We start from the raw sequence: 20,274 nt of genomic DNA, 5'->3' as shown, positions 1-20,274 counted from the left end.
ACAGCTGTCAAGGTGCATAAATAGACACATACCACTCCTCTTTTGTATATGCAAGATACACATTCACTCAACAGGTTGCAACTGCTTACTGCCATGGGGACAAATATAAGTATCTTTAAAGCTTTTCTTATTTAGACTGTAATCAGTTTTGGATAGAAACTCTTATTTAACAGTTTTTAGCAAAATTAACACTTCAGTCTCAAATGAAGTTTATTCTAGGTGCCATGGAAAAATGATAAATTATTGTACAAGAATACTAAACACCTGAAGGTCTCTATACTTTACCATGCTTAAAAGAATAAATTAATTGGAGTTCTTCTATATTTAGAAACTACCAAACAAATCACTCCACCTACACTTTTGAAGTAAAGAGTAATAGTAATGCAAGGTAATGGTAATGAGTGATTTAGAAAATACTGCTGTAAACTGGCTGACCAGACTGAAAACTTGCTTAAAATGTTATCATCTTTAGTAAAAGTAATATCAAAGGTGATTGGTTTTGCTCAGTAAACACTGTACGTCAAGTATTATACTCTGCAACTGTAAGGGTCAAACCCTAACCATCTCACCTCTTCACCCTTTTAGGAGGCCAATGTTTCATACAAATCTTAACTGTGCGGACTTGAGGCTTTCAAACAGTGAGAAACGAAGTAGAAATTTTAATGAGAAGACAAAAGAAGCAAGAAGGATGACTAAAATCTGATGCAAGAACCCAAGTATGTCTGGCAGCATTCAGTGCTATTTCATTTTAATCCACAGAAGCTAGGAATAAGTTCTACAATCCTTGAGACAGGTGAGGTGGTGGGGGGGGGAAGTCTGAGCCCAGCACATTGTTTCTCTTCCGAATGAATCCCACATGAATGCTGGGTAACTCTGAACACACTACTTTCACAGACCAAGTCTGTCTGTGGAGATGGCGATGTAACTCCAACCCTAGAAACATGGCATTGACATTCAGAACATGAAACAATTATGGCACCTCAGACTACATAAGGACTTATTGCACTGTATGATTTTCCATGAGATTCTATGAGGGCTTACGTTTTCTCGTAAATAGTTCAACAAGCAATATTACTTTGAACACAAAACTTTTGAGACAGGCATAGTGAAGGGAGAAAGGAGATCTTCCTTCTCTGAGCACTTAGAAGTAATCCAAGTCACTTTCAAAATTTCATTCAAAGTTTGAAGTTATGGAAGCAAAAGTTTGCAAGTGATTTTAACAGCTCTCTCATATCAGTTACAACGCAAATGAATGGGCATCACATTCTAGCTCAACTTTAAAATTCCAAACCAGAAAACTCATTACCAAGTCTAATCTAGATCTTTAGGAGTAAATGTGCTAGTTTGGGGGTTTTTTTCACCATTTAAAATACTCCTAATTTAAATTCTGGATACAAAATGCAAGACAAATACATGAGAAATAGGGATAATTTATTATTTATCAAAAATTCATTAGAATATAAGTCAAAAAACCCACACACAGTCTCTCTTTTTTAAGACTTTTTTTTTCTTTAAGACTTTTTCTTTGTTCTTCCTCTCTTAGTCTTTGACTTGTTTTTTCTGCCCTCAAACACTGGTTTGGCAGTCACCATGACTATGTTTCCCAGTTCTTCATCCTCATCACTCGAGCTACTGCAGCCCTTTTTCTCTCTATGGTCTGCTGTCTCCATTACTGAGGCAGTTTTCCTCCTTTTGCTCTTGCCTAAGTCTCTACCTTCTGATTCCTCTACTGAGGAATCACTAGAAGTTTCTGAAAGACATAAATTCCCAACAAAACCACCTGCATATAAATGTTCCTTTCTGGACTCTGAATGTTTTCTTCTCTTTCCACTTTGAACATCTGTCGCCTGATGATTTGCAGAGCCTGTGGCTTCCCATTCCCTTTGATCATGCTGTTCAAGTTCAGTCTCCATAATAGCGGTTGCCTCCCGAATTTCATCGGCTGCTTCTTTTTCCTTCCTCTTCAGACACGTCACAGCTCTGCGCAGTCTTTGACTTTTAATGGTCAGTTTTTCATGCTGTGCCAGCCTGAAGAATGAATCAATTCGAAGCTGAGTCTATCAAAAATAAAACAGAAAAACAACTTGGGATGTTTTTTGTGATAAGAATTCAGTTGCTATCACAGCTACACGATAAAGTACCTCACAATGAAGTGGGACAAAGGACTAATGAAATTAACATGTAAATAGATGTGAGCAGCAAGGTGCATTATTATAGTAAAAGCTATACTTTATAACAAACTATGCAACAAGAACCTTTACAGAAACTCAATAATGAGCAACCTCAGAGAAATTTTACAAACGTTGTGCTACTGGTAGGTATGTGTTGCTAACACAGAGAACTTCTAGTGCTCTTAAGCACATCTTTACAAACTCTTTCTTAGCTTCAAGCTGTTAAAACAAATGAATGTTTACTAAGTAAATACTGTAAGTACAATTCACATTTGTCTATGTTAGTGCAACAAAACGCAGTCACAGAATCACAGAAACGTAGAATGATAGGGGTTGGAAGGGACCTTTAGAGATCATCTAGTCCAACCCCGTTGCAGAAGCAGGTTCACCTAGATCAGGTTGCATAGGAACATGTCCAGGTAGTCATTTGACAAACTCATTGCTGTTGCAATGTAAAGATTTAAGAGTAGAACTAGAAGTAGTCACACACAATGGGTCTGTGCCACTCAATCACAGTTAGGCTTCCTGGATAGACTCAGCTAGTCCTCTATATTCTCCCTAAAATTGTCTAACAGATACAGATACTTCCAAAGGATGTTCCTGCTGACCTGAAAACATGTTTTTAACTACAAGTATTGGTACCTTTCACACCTTTATGTAACAGAGAGTACTCAGAATACTTGGTTTAGATTACATATTTATCTTGCTTATGACAAGAGAAGAATCTGACCTCAAGCCATCAGTTTTACAACTGACTCCGCCAGTACCACAGCATGCACCACTGCTCACTTTTAAGTTTTACTGAAGTTAGCAGAACATTTCTTTAGAAATTAGAGTATTATTAATGGGCACTTGCTCAATGGTCCAGTCTGCACTCCTCCTCAAAGGATATGAATAGTACCAAATGGTCAGTTTCACCTCATCAACATTTTCAGGTCATTTTTAGAAATAATTTTTAGAGACAGCATGCTGTCTTTTAAAAAGTGCTGACAGTGCTCCAGGTACCCGTAGTTTCAACTACATCCAGAACAGCCATCTGGACTCGAGATAGGTGCTTGATAGATAACAAAATAGGAAACCAACAAGTAAAGTTAAAGAGAGTGCCTCACAGCACACCCAAGTCATAGAGAAATGAAGTCTAGAAAAGTCTTTTAAAAAATCTGTGTATTGAGATTAAAAAAAATATGGCCAAACCTCAGTTTCTGAGAAATGTATTTTAAAGCTTTGCTTTTTATTTAAAAATGCTTCTTTTACAATTTTCCAGCTACTCTCGACCTACACAGTTTTACAGCTTACCTGCTGCAAGTTCAGCTGCTTAACCACGGGCAAAAGTATTTCATCTGTCTTTGTCCTAGTCCAGCCGAAGTGATCCTGACAGAATGTACAGGAAATTAAGGAACTTTAAACAACTATTACAAGTATTTTGTAAATTCGGAAAATGAAAATTCCTCAAACAAACAATTTCTGGAGGAAAGTTACTCTACTTCAAATCTTTTACTACTACAAAACTGAAGAAAATGCTCAAAGTTACTACAGCTGACTTACATGGATGGTTCCAGTATTTCACTATGTATCTTACTCATGCTGCTGCATCTCTCTGAGCTACAGAACTTTTTTTCTACTACCAACATTTCCAAAAGCGAGTCTCAGTGAAGACAGGACTCTTTTTGGCTATATGATATTGCTGTAAGACAAAATAACTAAAAATAAATCTTATTTTAACACTTGCACACACTGAAACTTTCCTTTTTAAAATATCATTAATTTGCAGACATTGCCATCTACTTTTTAACAATTTGATGAATTTCATAGAATTGTTATGGTTGGGAAAAGACCTTTAAGATCACTGAGTCTACCACTAATCTCACTGCCAAGCCCATCACTAAACCACGTCCCTCAGCACCTCATCTATGCATCTTTTAAATATCTTCAGGGATAGCTGACTCCACCACCTCCCTGGGAGGCACATTCCAATGCCTAACAACCTTCTCAATGAAAAAGTTCTTCCTAACATCCCTTCTAAACCTCCCCTGGTGCAACTTGAGCTCATTTCCTCTTGTCATTCATTACCTGGGAGAAGAGATTGACTCCCACCTCACTACAATATTCCCCTTCAGGCAGTTGTAGAGCGTAATCATGCCTCCCCTAAGCCTCCTCTTCTCCAGGCTAAACATTCCTAGCTCCCCCAGCTGCTCCTCCTAAGACTTGTGCTCCAGACCCTTCACCGGCTTTCTTGCCTGTCAGAACTGGACACAGTATTTGAGGTACAGCCTCACCAGCACCAAGTACAGAGGGACAATCACTTCCTTGGTCCTGCTGACAACACTGTTTTTGATACAAGCCAGGATGTCATTAACCTTCTTGGCCACCTGAGCACACCGCTGCCTCATATTCGGCCAGTTGTCAATCAACATTTCCAGGTTCTTTTCCTGTGGACAACTTTCCAGCCACTCCTCCCCAAGCCTGTAGCATTGCATGGGGTTGTTGTGGCCCAAGTGCAGGACTCAGCACTTGGCCTTGTTGAACCTCATGCAATCGGCCTCGCCCAATCGATCCATCCTGTCCAACTCAAATTGTGATGGATGCAAGAACTAGACATCACTGCAAGATACGCAGTGAGTAACTAGAGATAAAGGACAGACAGGCTGAATCACTGCTTCTGAGTAGGTTTTCAAAGTTGTTAGTGAAAGACTGCAAACATACATCAGGGCTGTATAAACAATCTCACTCTAAGTCTAAAACCAGGCACAGTAAAGTTATAGAAGCATAACATCACAACAAACTACTCAGTTCATCTACAAGACTCTGTCTTTGCACACAAAGTGAAGCAGCCCGCTCTCTCAGGAGGGCAGAGTGCCACACATGCACGGCTGCACTCCCTTCCATTCCAGACCTGTGTCACTGTAGGTGAGCACAGGCAGATGGGGCTCGCATTCCCTCACACCAAGAAGATGTTGCGAACTTGACACTCTGTTACTGATTCACTAACAAGCCTTATGACTGGAGTACTTTTGGCTAATAAGCCCTGATACATAGTAAAAGGATATTCTCTGATCTGCTCTATATCAGGCTTCCCCCAAATGAAGGAACTCCTCGTCTCATCCACCACAGGCTTCAGGTATGCTTCTGCCACTGCTGGATTCGGGAAACCTGATGAAAGTTGCAGCTCCCGCAGTTTCCTCTTGACTTTGGTATCATGGGGATTAGGTCTCAATTTCTTATTCTTCTGAGCCTCATTCCACCACTCACTGAAAAACACAGGAAAGTATTCATTTGCTTCTGTAAAATATAATACAGAATCTGAAGAGTCAACATGCCAAATCCAATACCCTTAGTCTCCCTACTTCAGTTACTATATGAGATGAGGTGGAAAATTACCAAAGAGAAAAATGGCCAAAAGGACATAGAAACTGAAAGTACAAAACACAAAAAAAAACCACAGCAGATGGGGTCATTGTTAAGTCACAGTAGCAAATAACACTTGGATTCTCCATAAGCTGCTAAACAGATGGTCCTAAATTCAGCCTCATTTAGGGAGGACATTTCCCACATAATGATCATCTTGGAGGTTTTTTTGGTATGCAAGAGAAAAATTTAAAAAAGCGAAAAGACTTCTAACCATCTTTGCCATTGCCAATACAACGTGCTCAGCCCTCTTCAAATCTTGTTCTTCCCCACTGCCTACCTGTTTGTCTCTTTTCAGGTCATCCATTCCTCACTCATCAAGTCTCTTTCTCTATGAGCAAGCTACAGCACCTTCTCACAAACTCAGGGAGAATAAACCTCTACTCCACTATGGATCCAGCTCTGCAATGAACTCAGAGGCAGTCACACAGTTCTACAGCTGTTCTATTGTCTTCTTTAGTCTCGCGGTAATTGCCATATCAACAAGTCAACTTATTTATCTGCCATTTCAAACAGTGGTATGATGGAGTCACATATTTTATAGTTAACTTAGTCTCCTTAATGATGGTCATAGGCTTTGTTATATGCTTAAGCAGCAGAAAAATTCATAATATTGGGATTATGGAGAGATTAAAAGGCAAAATACGACAAAGCATACGTGAATTTTAAGAGAGGTTCCAAGCCATGCCCAGGAAATTCATTTAAAATCTCCATCGCTGTTACAAAGCCAACATTTGGGATGCCCTCAGTGTAGTCACTTCCAAGCAAGTACGCCAAATTAATTAACTTGCTTCGATCCAACCCTGGAAAAGAAAGCGTGAACACCAAATAAAACCAGTGGATTCAGCACCTGGTTTCTTACAAATGGAAAAATAAAATATTATCTGGAAGGCAAAAAACCCCTCAAAAGTAACACAAAGGCATTAGCTCTGTAAAACTCCATTTAATTCAACATCAGAATTGCTAAATTATATTCTGAGGCACTGCTAATATAGAATCATAGAATGGAAGGGGTTGGAAGGGACCTTTAGAAATCATCTAGTCCAACCCCCTGCAGAACCAGGGTCACCTAGATGAGGTCACATAGGAACATGTCCAGGCAGGTCTTGGAGACCTCCGAGGAAGGAGACTCCACAATCCCTCTGGGCAGCCTGTGCCGGGGCTCCCTCACCTGAACAGTGAAATAGTTTTTTCTTATATTTCAGTGGAACTTTTTGTGTTCCAGCTTCATCCCATTACCCCTTGTCCTGTGGCTAGATACTATAGAAAAAAGGGATGTATCAACCTCCTCACACCCACCCTTTAGATATTTATAAATATTAATAAGATCTCCCCTCAGTCCCCTCTTCTCCAGACTAAACAGCCCCAGTTCCTGCAGCCTTTCCTCGTATGAAAGATGTTCCATTCCCCTGATCATCTTGGTGGCCATGTGCTGGACTCTCTCCAGCACTTCCCTGTCTCTCTTCAGCTGAGGAGCCCAGAACTGGACACAAGACTCCAGATGAGGCCTCACCAGGGCAGCGCAGAGGGGGACAAGAACCTCCCTTGACCTGCTGGCCACACTCTTTTTGATCACGAGGGCACATTGGTGGCTCATATTTAGCTTATTATCAAGCAGGACTCCCAGGTCTCTCTCTGCAGAGCTGCTCTTCAGCAGTTCGACCCCCAGCCTGTACTGGTGCATGGGGTTGTTCCTTCCCAGATCCAGGACTCTGCACTTGTCCTTGTTGAACCTCATAAGGTTCCTCTCTGCCCGACTCTCAAGCTGGTCGAGATCCCGCTGAATGGCAGCACAGCCTTCCGGGGAATCAGCCAGTCCTCCCAGTTTGGTGTCATCAGCCAACTTGCTGAGGATACACTCTGTCCCCTCATCCAGGTCGTTGATGAAGATATTGTACAAGACTGGCCCCAGAATTGATCCCTGTTGAACTCCACTGGCCACAGGTCTCCAATTCAACTCTGTGCCATTGATCACCACCCTCTGGGCTCTGTCTTCAACCAGCTCTCGATCCACCTCACTGTCCACTCATCTAAAATATGCTAGTGCTAGCTCAAGCACTTGTAGTGGTGTTAAAATTAGAAGTTTTACAAGATAAAGACCATTGGGAAAATCTGTTTTTTTAAGAGGTATTCTTGTAGATATATTGCTCCAGTTACTGTCCTGGTCTCATCTAACACTGATCTGAATTTAATAATCACCGAATCAAAAACTAAAACATTCAGTTTGAAGTCTATTCCATAATATCAATGATTCTGCTTCTTGAAAGAGTTCCCAGACTGGGAGTCTTTCGCTCTGTGCTAATGCAGTTACTACATAGACCAAAAGAGCCTGTGAAACAGACAGAAAGAAGAATTCAGCTGACAACTTCTACTTGGCATACTATAAAATCTGAAGCAATCAGACTGATTTGCACTGAGTAGCTTCAGGAGTTTAGACTTTGAAAGAAAAAAAAAATAAGAACATTCAGTGGAAGAAAGGATGGATATGTATCTAAGCACAAAAAGCAAGTCCATCAGCATGCTAGTCAGGATATTCATCAACCGCCAAATAGAATTGTGAAACTCATGGAAAAGTAGTACAAGACTGCAGAGAAATGTGACATGAAGATCAGTGGTGACTCTTTTTCCCCCAGTACATAGTTAACTAAATGCAAGTTCTGGTTTATTACATTAATAACAGTTAAAAACCATACACATGCTTTTATAGCAATCCTTTCCAATTCAGCTGTAGTAGGTATAAGTAGGGGGAGAAAAAAAGAAAAAAAGTTTAACTCAATTTGCTCAGGGAAGAAACCAAAGACATACTTTTCACCACAAAAAAATGCTGTGACATTTTACATGCTGAAGACATTACAATATTACTTCAAAGTCTCCAGCCTCTCTCAACTTTGAAAAAGTCTAAAATTATTTTAAAAGAGTTCTACTTTAAGTTAAAATTGGCTCATATTTTCCTTAATACACTACATGACACTGAAGTTTAGTAGCTCTATATAATGAATAACAATTTGATTAGACTGGTACAAGAGCAGTCTGAAAGGAGAAAAAAAGCTCTCAGTACTTTTACAGAGCATATACATACACCAGATCCTCTTGTAATACATTAGATATCAGTATGCCCAAAATTAACCTCCATTTCCAGACTACAAATCTGATGACATCGGAATATCGTTTTCCCACCATGTCAGAAAAGTCAGGGTGACATTTACTCAGAAACTGGTACCACAGTTCATATCTCCAGCCTTGATGATCATTCCACTAACTCAGCATATTAAATGCAGGTGCTTGCAAATCCAGAGGGGTCATCTGGCACTAAAAACAGCAACCCAACTGAACGTCTTCAGAGACTCTTCAAAGAACAGGCACTGTGCTAACAGACACAGAAAAAGCTGTGGAAAGTACAACTTGGAAAAGACGCAGGGTGGCACTGTCTCATTAAGGGTTGTATTTCATGAATCAACTGCTGAGGCTTACCTAGCTGGTTTTGAAAATCAACGTACTGATAATACTCCACATATTTGTTTTGGCTGAAGAAATTTTTATAAACATGTCGTGCACCGAAGAGCCAAACGTCACTGTCATCGGTGATGGTCCCAGCGGTCTGATCGGTGAGGTCCAACAGAGCACACTGTGCCTCCGCCTCCATGGGAGCTTCGATATACGGAATGCCGAACAGGCGGAGAAGCTCCTGTGGCACGGAAACAAAGCGGTTAACATTGCAGCTGAAGAAGGAACTGCTGTTATGCCTCTTGACTCAGAACTGCTACAGTCACACTCAGGAGGTATTTAATATTTCACAGCAAATCTTAATTTCCACTAGAATGGGTCAAGTGCAGCTAAGTCAAGGGGAAGATCCCACTTATACATCTCAGGCAGTGCCACAGAAGTCAAGCACTACTTGATCACACTGTCACTACAGTTTGAGAAGTCACCTTAAATCACAAGCACACTTAAGCACCATGCTTTCCATAACACGGAGAGAAGTCCACGGATTACAATAATTTGGGGTCCGGGAAAGAAAGATTCAGGTTAAATAATAAATGAAGAAGTAATAATAATGAAATATCAGTCATTACCTTAGCTCAGAGAATAGTATGAAAGCATATGAGAAACATTGATATCCAGCAGGAAACAGTGGCTAGGCCAAAAATCCTTTGGATGGCATTTTGATATACATGTACTTTGATGCATTTTACACAGCTTGCTTTTATGGAATACGTTATTTAACCTCAGTTAAATATCACACGCGCACACACACACGGTTTACAGGCTTCTGTTTGTTACACAATTCTGGATTATGAGATCTCAAGAAATTATACTTTCCATTTGCTGTTCTGCTCCCAAGATGGATGTAATAACAGATAGCACTGCAAAAGCTAAAATGAAAAATCTATTACATACATATATTTTATACATATAGATACAGAATCATAGAATGGTAAGGGTTGGAAGGGACCTTTAGAGATCATCTGGTCCAACCTCCCTGCAGAAGCAGAGTTACCTAGATCAGGTCGCATAGGAACATGTCCAGGTAGGTCTTGAAGACATCCAAGGAGACTCCACACCCTCCCTGGGCAGCCTGTGCCACTGTTCCCTCACATTCATAGTGAAATAGTTTTTTCTTATATTTAAGAGGAACTTTTTGTGTTCCAGCTTCATCCCATTACCCCTTGTCCTGTTGCTAGATACTATAGAAAAACGGGATGTATCAACCTCCTCACATCCACCCTTTAGATATTTATAAATGTTAATAAGATCTCCCCTCAATCTCCTCTTCTCCAGACTGAACAGCCCCAGTTCCCGCAGCCTTTCGTCATATGAAAGATGCTCCAGTCCCCTGATCATCTTGGTGGCCCTGCGCTGGACTCTCTCCAGCACTTCGCTGTCCCTCTTGAGCTGAGGAGCCCAGAACAGGACAGAGGACTCCAGATAAGGCCTCACCAGGGCAGAGTAGAGAGGGAGAAGAACCTCCCTTGACCTGCTGGCCACACTCTTCTTGATGCATCCATATATATTAACCCCAACACACTGTACTGCAAGTACTACCCCCATGAACCCTCAAATACTAATACCAAAACAGAAGTTCCAGGCTTGTGCCAGTATTACTGATGACATTCTTTAAAATCAGCTATCCAGTGCATAAATCTGGGTTACCATACAGATTTCTTGTAAGCTTTTCTCTCTTAATCTCTAGGGGAAATCACAACTTACACCCAGATTACATCAATTTCATACTGCTAAACGTAACTTTTTGTTGTTGTTGTTGAATTTGCACCTTTCACAGCAATAGGCAAAGATCAAACTGGTCCAGTGTTAAAAAGTTGGTGTTTAATATTGTGTTGATTTATTAATAATTTTAATATTACTTTTAAATAACAGCTCTTTAAATTTGTTGGAACTCATATTTATGTCAATATTTTAAATCAAGCAGACTGTAGAAAACAAGTTCCTAAGAGATAAAAAGGTGAGTTACAGTTAAGCAAAATTACTAACAGCTTTTCGGAAAATGTTTGACTGAAGCAGAGGGGACCATATCATGCTATATCAAATCAAAATGATTCAACAAATACTACCTGGCTTTCCAAGAACATCTGTCCTGTTACAGAAGCAGCAACACGTTCCTGCTGCTGTTTTTGAGACTGAAGTATATTCTGCTCAGCAGAAAGGTCATTTTCTAATTCTTCCAGGTCTTCCTGAAAAATAAACCAAGATTTCCATTATTTCAACAATTCTGGGATCCTTAGTTAAGTAAAGCACTAAGTCTCAAACTATAATTATTCTAGTAATACATGCTCCATTAATTCAACCATTGAAGTTGCCAGTTTCTCTACCACAGTAAACTGCAGGACTCTATCCATCAGAATGCCGTATCATTAAAGCTTCCTTCTCATTTCAGAGAGATTATGGTTAACCATCACCTTTAATGAAAAAACAGTTCCCATGAAATTAGATACATACATGATAAAACAACAAAACAGTATTAGGCTCTCCAATAGCTCTCAAAACAAATAACAAGGAGTTACCAAACTGATGTCCTGCCACTCATCTGATGCATCTTTACTATCTTCTCTTTCAACATTCTGATCATTCGCCAACTGCACTTCATCAGACTCCTTCATCAAGTCCTGTGTGACAGTATCATGTGTGTCTGTCTCCACTTCTGGAGGTGCTGTTTCATCACCTAGTTTTTCATCGTATTTAGTAGGAAACTCGGCCTCGTTACCGATTTCAGTATCCACTTCAATAAAGCTGCCTATTAAAGGAAAATACAGTTTTCAACTTCCTGCTGCTTGTTACAAAGATGTTATTTGTACCCATTCTTAACTTGGGCAGTATTTTTGTTTCTATGTACAGTAACTACATCTAAGGATTGTGAAATTCCAGAAACCAAGTGACCAACCCTTAACGCATCAGTTAAGCTCAATTTAGACAACAGTATGCTTTCCCAACTCTGTATTGTACATTCATGTTTCAACAATAAAACTTAACACCAAGCAGCAAAACACAGCTCAGATTTTCTTCCCCTCTCCTACATACACAGGAACAGATGTATTTTAAAGCATTTATTACTAGCAGAAAAGGTTAACTTCAGTTAACTACAAATAAGGTCTTATTTTCTTATCTTTTTACACAATTAAAAAGCACATACCATCAGAATCACTGTCTTCCGACTGTGATACCCCTCCTCTTTCCTCCTCGGGATCTTTTGCTTCTGGAAAAACTCTAATATCCTTTTGTGCCTCAGGTACTTTCTCTTCTGTTTGTGAAATTACTTCCTCTGTATTTTCAGGAATTTTCAGGTTCTCCTCAGTTTTAGAAAGGTCTGTTGCTTCAGCACGAGTTAAAACTCTTACACTAGTTTGTTCAGGGGGACAGTTTGCCTTCTGCGTGCACAAGCTTAGATCTTTATGTTCGGAAGAATTTAAGTCCATTTGGGAATTATTTTCTTGTTTGTCTACATCTTCTTTGTCTTTTCTAGTACTGTCAATACTAGAATTATTTTCATCTCTGGATACACTGGGTGCAATACCATTTTCTTTCAACTCATGACTCTTTTTTTCAAATTCAGCATCTTGCACAATCACTTGGTCTGGAAAATGAATTGTAGATGTAGGGGGCTTTTTTACCTCTTCAACTTCAGGAATCTGGTCTTCCTCATCTGAGCTACTAAGCAGAAAATCCCTCGCTTCTGATCTTTTTGGTAGCACTCCAACAGTTTTAACAGTAACATCTTCATCTGAGCTACTAAGCAGAAAATCTTTCACTTCTGATCTTTCTGGTAGGACTCCAATGGTTCTAACAGTAACAACTTCCTCCCTTTTATCATCATCACTCAGAGCTTGACGGATAGCCTGTAGTGTTCTTGGAGACACAGCACCTTCCTCTGTCACAGATTGGTCCACTTTCAACCGTCTTGTATCTTCATCCATCAATTCTTCTTCTGAGCTGCTTTCCACCATAGCTGCCTGGATAGCAAGCAAAGTCCGAGGAGAGGGTGGTGCTGTCACCATATTGTTATTTTCCTCCGTCTGCAACTTGTCAGACACAACTAGCTTTGCACTAGCAGGAGATTCACTGCTTTTATTCAATTTAGTAAATTCAAGCATTTTTGATGAGGGTCCCGCAACAGCTTCCAAGTCTCTGCTTGTAGTTTCATTTGCTTGAATACCTGAAAGAAAATGTTCTAGTTTGGTTTGGGTTTTTTTACTGAAAAGCTATTTTACACTAACATTCCATTTTACATATTAATAAACTTGTTTTCTACACGTTTACAGATCACAATTAATAATATTTAACAGTAACATACATCTCATACAAAGCATTGGCTATTTGCAGCTGTAATCAATATCCATGTTTTTCTTAAAACTGACAGCTGCAGACTGCACACACCAAAATTAAGAGCTGACATACCCTTTATTAGGATATAGTGAGAAGTATCTTCAGAGACTACCCTCCTAGATTCCACTTCTTTCACAAAACCACCTTCATTTTCATACTGTGTTTGGATTTCACCCGACTGCTGTTGATTCAATTCTTTTTCTACATTTTCTATGCACCGATTGAGGTTGCTTTTCTTAAGCAAACCTCTAAGCTGGTACTGGGAAAAGTCATTGGACTCCTTAAAAACAAACAAAACAAAACAAACAACCAAGTCAATTTAAATGCCACTAGCTGCACCTTTTAGCAAGTTCACTTATTGTGCTCTGTAGAGCCTTTTAAGAGTTTCTTTTAAGCAGGTAGCATTTGTCTTTACTGACTGCTGCAGTTCCAAGCCACTATACTAAAAGATACCATTAAGTACTCCTGAATGTTGGCCAAACATGATGAGATCTCAATGATGTGACAAAAAAAAAAAACTTAGCTGGCTAAAGGAGGTGGTCTCCATCTTAAAAACAATGCAATTGCAACAGAACCCATACGTGAATGACTTTAAGAAGACGGTTCTTAGCTTACACCTGGGGACAAGCTACCATTCGATCTAACACACATTGTATTTTTAAAATCTAACCGCTCTGCAAGCTATTGTAGAAGTAGCACCATATTGTCTCTGAATGGAATCAGAAACGTCCCTGCTTAAGTTCAAAAAAAACCTTTTCCCAGATGTCAGCTCCTCTAACAACCTGAAGGTTCAGAATCCAAGCTGCACTCATTCTGCCTGGTTTATCCACACCAGCAGTACATTCTTACAATTGAAATCTTGGGCATAATGCTGATGAGGCAGGAGACACAATGTGATCAGTTTTCCATTCTTGCCAAACTGGACTAGCTCTGTCAGTTTTAGCAGAAATCCAGAGACAAGCGTCTGAACAGACAGAGGGGGAGGATCTGCTAAGAGTCATTATCTCATTGGATATTTTTCCCTTCCCCATAACATCTCTTATTAAACAAGCCTTGGGGTAAAGCTTTCCAGATGTGATACTCTGATGTAATCTTCATCTGCATTAATGGCAACAGCTGCATTATGATGGCTTGAAAACTGTTTTAAATCCTACCTCTGGCATTGCTTCAAATAATGTTCTTTTTCGCTTCGTAAATTCTTTCATATCAGTCAAGATTTCATGTTTTATTTCTGGAGGCAGCTTGTTGAAATCTTCTGATTCAATATCTACAGAATGAGGATTTTCACATAATTCTTCCTATAAAAAAACCAACATAAACACCTATTTTGTATTACAGAACAGTAAGAACAACAAAATATTTACAGCATCATTCCAAAGAAAAGAAAACCCTAAAAAATATGTCGCTACTTCCTATACTGTGAAGAAAACAGATAACTAAAAAAAAAAGGTAACTACTACCCAAAAAGTACACAATTAATGATGTAGACCATACAAAGAAAGGTTAATTCTTTTTACAAAAACATATTTAGTACAAATCATAGAAGCACATCCTATATAGCCTCAGTTGGTCTGATTTTATCCTTCCGAAGAGGTTCTTCTTCTGAATGGGATCAAGATCAACGTCTTTTTTTTTGTGGTTGGTTGGTTGGGTTTTGTGGTTTTTTTACAATGTTGAAAGCAGAGCTAATCTTATTACTCATTAGGCTTTTTTCTTAGGTTACATATTTCTTTGCTTCACTTCCCATTAGAAGGGAACACAGAATTTATCTGTGAAAAGTCAAGGACCAAAGTGCTTCAACATCAATTCCCATTTGGAGAAACAAGGGAATTTCTGAAGTTTGCTGTCTTGTATGTGCATACACATGTGCACAAATGTCTATGTTTCACTTGTGTCATTACAAAAAACAAATCCTTCTCACAGAACCACAGAATGGTAAGGGTTGAAAGGGATCCTTAGAGATCATCCAGTCCAATCCCCTGGTAAAGCAGGTCCACCTAGATCAGGTCACACAGAAACGAATCCAGGTGCATTTTGAAAACTTCCAGAGAAAGAGATTCCACGTCCTCCCTGGGCAGCCTGTCTGGGCAGCCAGGGCTTGTTTGCTTGGCAAGTAATGCTATAGCAAGACTACTACCTCCAAAGACTTTTTTTATCTTCTTTCAGCAAAGCACATGAATGAGAGGACTGTTCACTATGACAGGGCAATTGGGATGCACTGACCTGTAACATCTTTTTTTGGGTCATTCTCACTTCCCACTCTTTTTCCTCTTCCTCCTCTGAACTAAAAATCACAAAAAGGAAAAAAAAAAAAAAGGATGTAGAGATTTACCTAGGAAAATAAAAGTTCCTATTTTAAGCAAAAGAACTTTAGCCGTCCCTTCACTGCTAAGTACAAAAAAATTCAAAACATCAAAGTACGCATATGTATACAGGTGCCTACACATACACATCCGCACACCTGTAAATTCACAGACAAGCCAAAAGATCTGAACAGAAAGCAAGAAGACAGACGTACACCAGTTAAAACTGGACTGAGAGAACTGCTGCTGTTTACATCATCACCTCATTCTTTCATCAGTATTTAAAATATGTAAAAGTATAGATAAGATGTGCAAGAGTAACCTAATAGATAGGTCCACATTCCCACCTAGTGCTATTTAAGATGTCACAAGTTTGACAAGTGCACTCAAAGCCTGCTTCTGCTGAACACATCTAAACTCCTGAATAAGAGGACATAAATGGCAATCAAGCTGCCACACAACAGCTACTTAATGAGCTCCATTTAGTTGTATGGATACGGCCACAGAGATTGAGGCAGAACTTTCACTCTTAAACACAAATCCAGTCTAGAAATTTAATCTGTGATCTGTAAGCTTCTTCTGTTATTTTTCCATAAAAAAGTAGAAGGCTTCCATATCCAGAGCTATAAACCAAACTCTCCAAAAAGAAACTGAAATAAAATAGAAATTCAAGTAATATACTTTACATATTGTGAAATCTCATGGGTCAAAAGACTTCCAGCAACATCAAAAAAACCACTCCAAGTTTTATCCTTTTATCTAAGTTCATTACAGTCATTTGAGCTATTTTTCTTAATTATACCTACCTGTTCTTCTCTTCTTCCTCTAAAGTAGGCAATACATACATATCATCAATTCCTTCTCTTCGAACTTGTGTAATACTGGGCAAAGCTTCTTTCCTTAGAGAAAGAACAAAAACACAATAATGATTAATAGCTAAATAAAAACACATCTGTCACTTATAAGCAAAGGGAAAATCATCTTTATTCTTGCCTTTTGCCCGTAAGTGCAGTTTTGATAACTTGTCTCTTTAAAAAGGTTTTCAAGAGTTTCTCCGTAGTCTTCCTGGAATCACTAATGGCCATCTCCTTTCTTTGTCTTCGCTTAGCCTGTGAAAATAGGGTTGACATCAACAATATCTTGCTGGATGCTGAAGATACATATTCAATCAATTAATTCTGTATGTTGAGCCTACAAGCAACTCCTAACTCATCCTACATCTATTGGGATATAGCCTTCAGGTCATCTAAATCTCTCTACATCAGCATCTTCTACAGGACCCAGGAACAGCTTTCAGCTTCTGGGTACAGATGCAAGAATTGTGTTCTGGTCCATTCTGAAGCAAGACTCAGGCTTATGCCACCCTCTACCTCTCCACATAAATACAACCTGAATATATCAAAAGGGAGCTGCTGCATGCTCCAACAGCTCACCAACAGTGGGTCTGCAAAGAACACACGAACAGCAGTGCATTTCAAGTCTTTCATCTTCATAGCTCGGAATCTTAAGTAGAATAAGCAGGAAATTGGAAATGGCTACTTCGTATCAGGAGACATAGATCCTCTTTTGCATTGCAATGGTTCAGAAAAGGTATTTACCAAGGTCTGTCTCTTCAGAAGAGGTGCCTCTCCATCAAAAACAAAGACAGGTCGGATTCTGAAAAACAGTAACTTGCAGAGTCGATGAAACAGAGTGAGGAGGTGAGCATTCTGTATGGAATTACCACCACGATCTCTGGCTCCCTTTATTGCTTGATTCAACCAAATACTGATATCTTAAAGACCCGTTAAGAGGAAAAACATATGTGCTATCTTACACACACACACTAATAGTTTCTATAAAGTGCACATAAATTACTTAGAGGCTTTTTGCCTATTGTTCCAGGCTTGGCTTATGACAGACAAGTTTACCCAAATATTGTAAACTTTGGAGAATAAATTCTTGCCTCCCTCCCACCCTGAACAAAAAGCAGTGTAGTGCAGCAAGTAGTACCTCCCCAGCTACTTTTACAAATAAATGAGGAGTAACTGCTTTCCACATCTTTCCAGCATTTAGCTAAGCATATACGACAGGAAAAATCGATGCAGAAGTATTTAAACTTTTCCATCTTATAGTCCTACTGAGAGCAGCACGTTTATATATAAAGCACAAAATCCTATTGCCCAATACTTGTGTAAGGAGTCTATTAAAAAAGAACTTTGCATTCTGCATACTATCAAGCATAAAAAACAACTTATTTTGTCATAACTTAAATTAATCATGTAGAAACAAGAAAAAAACATAAAAATCATCTCCATCACTAACTTGGTTCCCCATCTTTACTCTGAAAGGATACCGACAGCAAGAATCTTTCCTTCTAGAGTTTCTGGGTTTATAGGCTTCCCAGCACACTCAAGCAGTTTCCAAAGCCCTTGAACTCCCATGGTCCCTTCTCAGCTGGTCTGAAAGTGAACAACCTATGAGGAACAAAGGCAGGAATAACCCAAAGGTTATACGATCCATGTACGCGTTTATCAACGCCAACGCGTTACCACTGCGAACGAAAGCTCCGAGGGAGGAGAGGGGACAGGCGGGGAGAGGCGGGCGCCGCGGCAGCCGCTCGGGCCGGTTCCAGAGGATTCCCTCAGCTGTGATACCTCAAAGACGCTTACGAAATCCGGCCGAGCGCAGCGCTACGGCTGCTCACCGGACGGCCCTCAGACGGCTCACAGTCCCAGGCAACCGCCCCCGCCCGGGGGACACGCCGAGGGGCCCCGTGGGATGGCACAGAGAGCCCAGCCCGAGGGAGAGCGAAGCGGAGAAAGGCAGGAAGGCAGCCAGACCGGAACGGGGCAGGGACAGTGGAAGGCGAGGTGGGATGTCCGTCAGAGAGTGCGGCGGGGTTCACCTGCGGCGGGGTTCACCTGCGGCGGGACGAGGGACATCCGGAGACAGGCTCCCCTCAGGCGCAGGTGCCGCTCGCCGCTCCGCGGCCTACCGGCAGTGTGCGCGCATGCGCCGGCCGGCCCCGCCGCACCGCCCGCCGGGAACTGCGGCTCGCGGGGCGGAGCCAGGCGCGGTAGGTGTTCCAACAGGTTGGCGAGGAGCAGAGCTCACCGGCTTCCTCTTACATGTCATACCGCTGAGGGTAGTTGTAGCTCCCGCTGCTGTTGCCGATAGACGTCGCGCCTGCAGCCACCCGTGCGCAGCCTCAGGCAGGGGTGCGCAGCGCCGCGCTACCGCCTGAGGCGGGCGGGCTGCAGGTAGGAGGCTGGCAGTCACGCGTCGAGTCACGGGCAAAACGGACTCAGGGAGAAAAAAAAAAGGTTGGATTTATTAAAGAAACAATAAGAGCAAGGAGATGAGAAATAAAATCGTCTTAAAAACACCTCTCCCCACCCCTCCTCAAGACTCTCCGTCCTTTCCCCTCAGAGGCGCAGGGGATGGGGGATGAGGGTTGCGGTCAGTTCAGTACGGATGGACTTTGCTGTTGCTTCTTCTCAGAGGTAGGCCTCATCACACTTCCCACTGCTACAGTGTGCGGTCACTCCCACGGGAGACAGTCCCTCACAAACTTCTCCAGCGTGGGTCCTTCCCGTGGGCTTCAGCTCCTTATGAACTGCTCCGGCATGGGGCTTCCCACGGGGGCAGATCCTCACACACTGCCCCAGCGTGGGTCATCCACTAGGAGAAGAGTCCTTCAGGGACAGACTGCTCCAGCCTCAGTCCCTCATAGGATCACAAGTCCTAACAGCAAACATGCTACGTTGTGGGCACCTCCCCAACAAACTCCTAGGTCCTGCCAGGAACTTGCTCCAGGATTAGCTTCTTAAGGAGTCACAGCCTCTTTCAGGCATCCACCCACTCCAGTGTGGGCTTCTCCACAGGCTATGAGTGGGTCTCTGTTTGCCAGTGGTCCTCCATGGACTGCAAAGGGACAACCTGCTTCACCATGGTCCTCACCACATTTCACAGGGGAGCCTTTTCAGTGCCTAAGAACCCTCCTCCACCAATCTTGGTGTCTGCAGAGATGTTTCCACATTCACTCTCCCTGTTGCTGCTGCAGTTTTGCAACTGTGCAACAACTTCTCCTTCTCAAATATTATTCACAGAGGCGTTACTTCCATCACTAATTGGCTAGGCCTGGGTCAGGTGCAGGGTCCAGCTTAGAACTGACTGTGAGCTACATGGGAAGCTTTCTGGCAACTCTTTGTTTAAAGAAGCCATCACTGTAGCCCCCCTGCTACCAAAAAATCTGGCCCAGACAAAACCATTACATTCCTAAATACGATTTGCCCCTGTGCTCTCCCCCTGGATCCCCAGTGCACCTCACTGCACCCACCTCCCACATGGGAATCTCTAGCCAAAGCTGCCAGTGGCAGATCCCCAAGCATGTGCATCTTCCTTCTGCTAATGTTTTAAGAATCGGACACATCATGTACTTCACTGATGAACCGTTGACAGTCTCTGATCCAAGGACAAAGTAACTCTAAAACCAGAAGACCATCACAACACACCTAAAGAAATTTGAGTGCTGAGCCCACACTGAGCTTGCAAAAATAAAATCTGAGAGTAGTTAA

General features: G+C 41.2%; 1 protein-coding gene across 4 annotated transcripts; it reads right to left on the bottom strand.

The window, feature by feature from the left end:
* Positions 1-1,414: 1,414 nt before the first annotated feature.
* ERCC5 (ERCC excision repair 5, endonuclease) lies at positions 1,415-18,693 on the bottom strand. 4 transcript variants are annotated; one of them, XM_061996384.1, is made up of 16 exons: positions 18,352-18,693; positions 18,051-18,171; positions 17,314-17,489; positions 16,709-16,824; positions 16,522-16,614; positions 15,636-15,696; positions 14,567-14,710; positions 13,485-13,692; positions 12,223-13,242; positions 11,597-11,826; positions 11,147-11,266; positions 9,048-9,261; positions 6,235-6,379; positions 5,219-5,419; positions 3,468-3,552; positions 1,415-2,057 (listed from the first exon to the last, which is right to left on the bottom strand). In XM_061996384.1, the coding sequence occupies exons 2-16, from the start codon at positions 18,136-18,138 to the stop codon at positions 1,512-1,514; spliced, it is 3,447 nt and encodes a 1,148-aa protein (XP_061852368.1). In that variant the 5' UTR covers positions 18,139-18,171; positions 18,352-18,693; the 3' UTR covers positions 1,415-1,511. The 4 variants fall into 4 exon arrangements, with proteins under 4 accessions (XP_061852368.1, XP_061852360.1, XP_061852377.1 ...); XM_061996376.1 differs by having other exon boundaries at positions 18,603-18,690; XM_061996393.1 differs by having other exon boundaries at positions 18,619-18,690.
* Between the last annotated feature and the right edge of the window lie 1,581 nt (positions 18,694-20,274).

The sequence above is a fragment of the Colius striatus genome, chromosome 1 (genome assembly GCF_028858725.1).
Source record: "Colius striatus isolate bColStr4 chromosome 1, bColStr4.1.hap1, whole genome shotgun sequence".
Taxonomy (NCBI): domain Eukaryota; kingdom Metazoa; phylum Chordata; class Aves; order Coliiformes; family Coliidae; genus Colius; species Colius striatus.
This window is presented reverse-complemented; position numbering and strand designations above follow the sequence as displayed.

Bases quoted from the DNA above. Each gene is read 5' to 3' on its own strand.
- ERCC5 (XM_061996384.1), bottom strand. From the start codon at position 18,138: ATGGGAGTTCAAGGGCTTTGGAAACTGCTTGAGTGTGCTGGGAAGCCT. The intron at 17,490-18,050 runs GTATCCTTTCAG...CGGGTCTTTAAG, and splicing joins AGGAAAGATTCTTGCTGTCG to ATATCAGTATTTGGTTGAAT. The intron at 11,267-11,596 runs GTAACTCCTTGT...TTTATTTTTCAG, and splicing joins AGTGGCAGGACATCAGTTTG to GAAGACCTGGAAGAATTAGA.